This window comes from Sphaeroforma arctica (assembly GCF_001186125.1).
Source record: "Sphaeroforma arctica JP610 unplaced genomic scaffold supercont1.8459, whole genome shotgun sequence".
In the NCBI taxonomy this organism is placed as follows: Eukaryota; class Ichthyosporea; order Ichthyophonida; genus Sphaeroforma; species Sphaeroforma arctica.
The window spans coordinates 1-901 of NW_014032099.1; the positions used below are offsets into that span (position 1 = coordinate 1).

Below are 901 nucleotides of genomic sequence, written 5' to 3' on the forward strand. Positions count from 1 at the left end.
ATATACATATATTATATGTATATATTATTTAAATTTAGTACTTATGCATATATATATATATGTATATTTACGTATATATATATATATATATATATATATAAATGTGTATAAATATGTTATATACATGTATATGTATGTACTGCACATATATGCTCCAAACGTAGGCCATTGTAATCAGCTCTATGATGCTCTCATCCGGCATCGGAATGAGCTTGAAGAAGCACGCTAGTAGTAAGCAACCCGCTGACGTTATGGTCGCGTTTGTGTATTTCATCACCTATGTATAAATATCTACATCCATATACATTCATATGTACACATGCAATATCCTCATCCACATTCACCCCAATCATGGGCACCCATTTCAGGTTCAACTGGACGAAGCCTATACACGCCACCAAGGGGAGCTTATAGAAGAACGCACGCGCTTGCAGAAGGAGATTGAACGGCTGCTACTGGAGAACGAGGAGTTGCGAAAGTCCTACCTGGAGCTGCATAGTATGTTCGACGGCGGTAATGTGGCGTACAGTGCACGCAGCCGGCGTTCGGCCATTGAGATGTACTCGGATATGCTGGACTTACTTTCGAAGTACAACAAGGATTTCGATATCGAGGTGTGTGTTTGTAATATGGTGTATATGTGTCAAGTTTTATATTTGTGTGTACGCATGCCCATGAGTGTGTCTGGGATTACATGGCTGTTTCGCAGGGGCAATCTGGCGCATAATTCACGCAGCGAGCGATCGGTCATTCAGATGTATTCGGATATGTCGGACTTGCGTCGATTTTGAGTTTGAGGTATATATTCATGACCTTTTTTTTCTGCCTTTGTTCATCTTATACAATATACTCTAGTAAACACCTTTTTTAATACTTCATGTGGCTAACACCAGTCGTCTAT

The 901-nt window shown here is 39.7% G+C and overlaps 1 protein-coding gene across 1 annotated transcript; it reads left to right on the forward strand.

Moving 5' to 3' along the window:
* Nucleotides 1-368: 368 nt before the first annotated feature.
* SARC_16594 (hypothetical protein) lies at nucleotides 369-614 on the forward strand (the record flags this gene model as incomplete). The annotated part of the gene is made up of 1 exon (XM_014289301.1): nucleotides 369-614. A coding segment is annotated over one exon (246 nt), but the record flags the coding sequence as incomplete, so codon positions are not given.
* Between the last annotated feature and the right edge of the window lie 287 nt (nucleotides 615-901).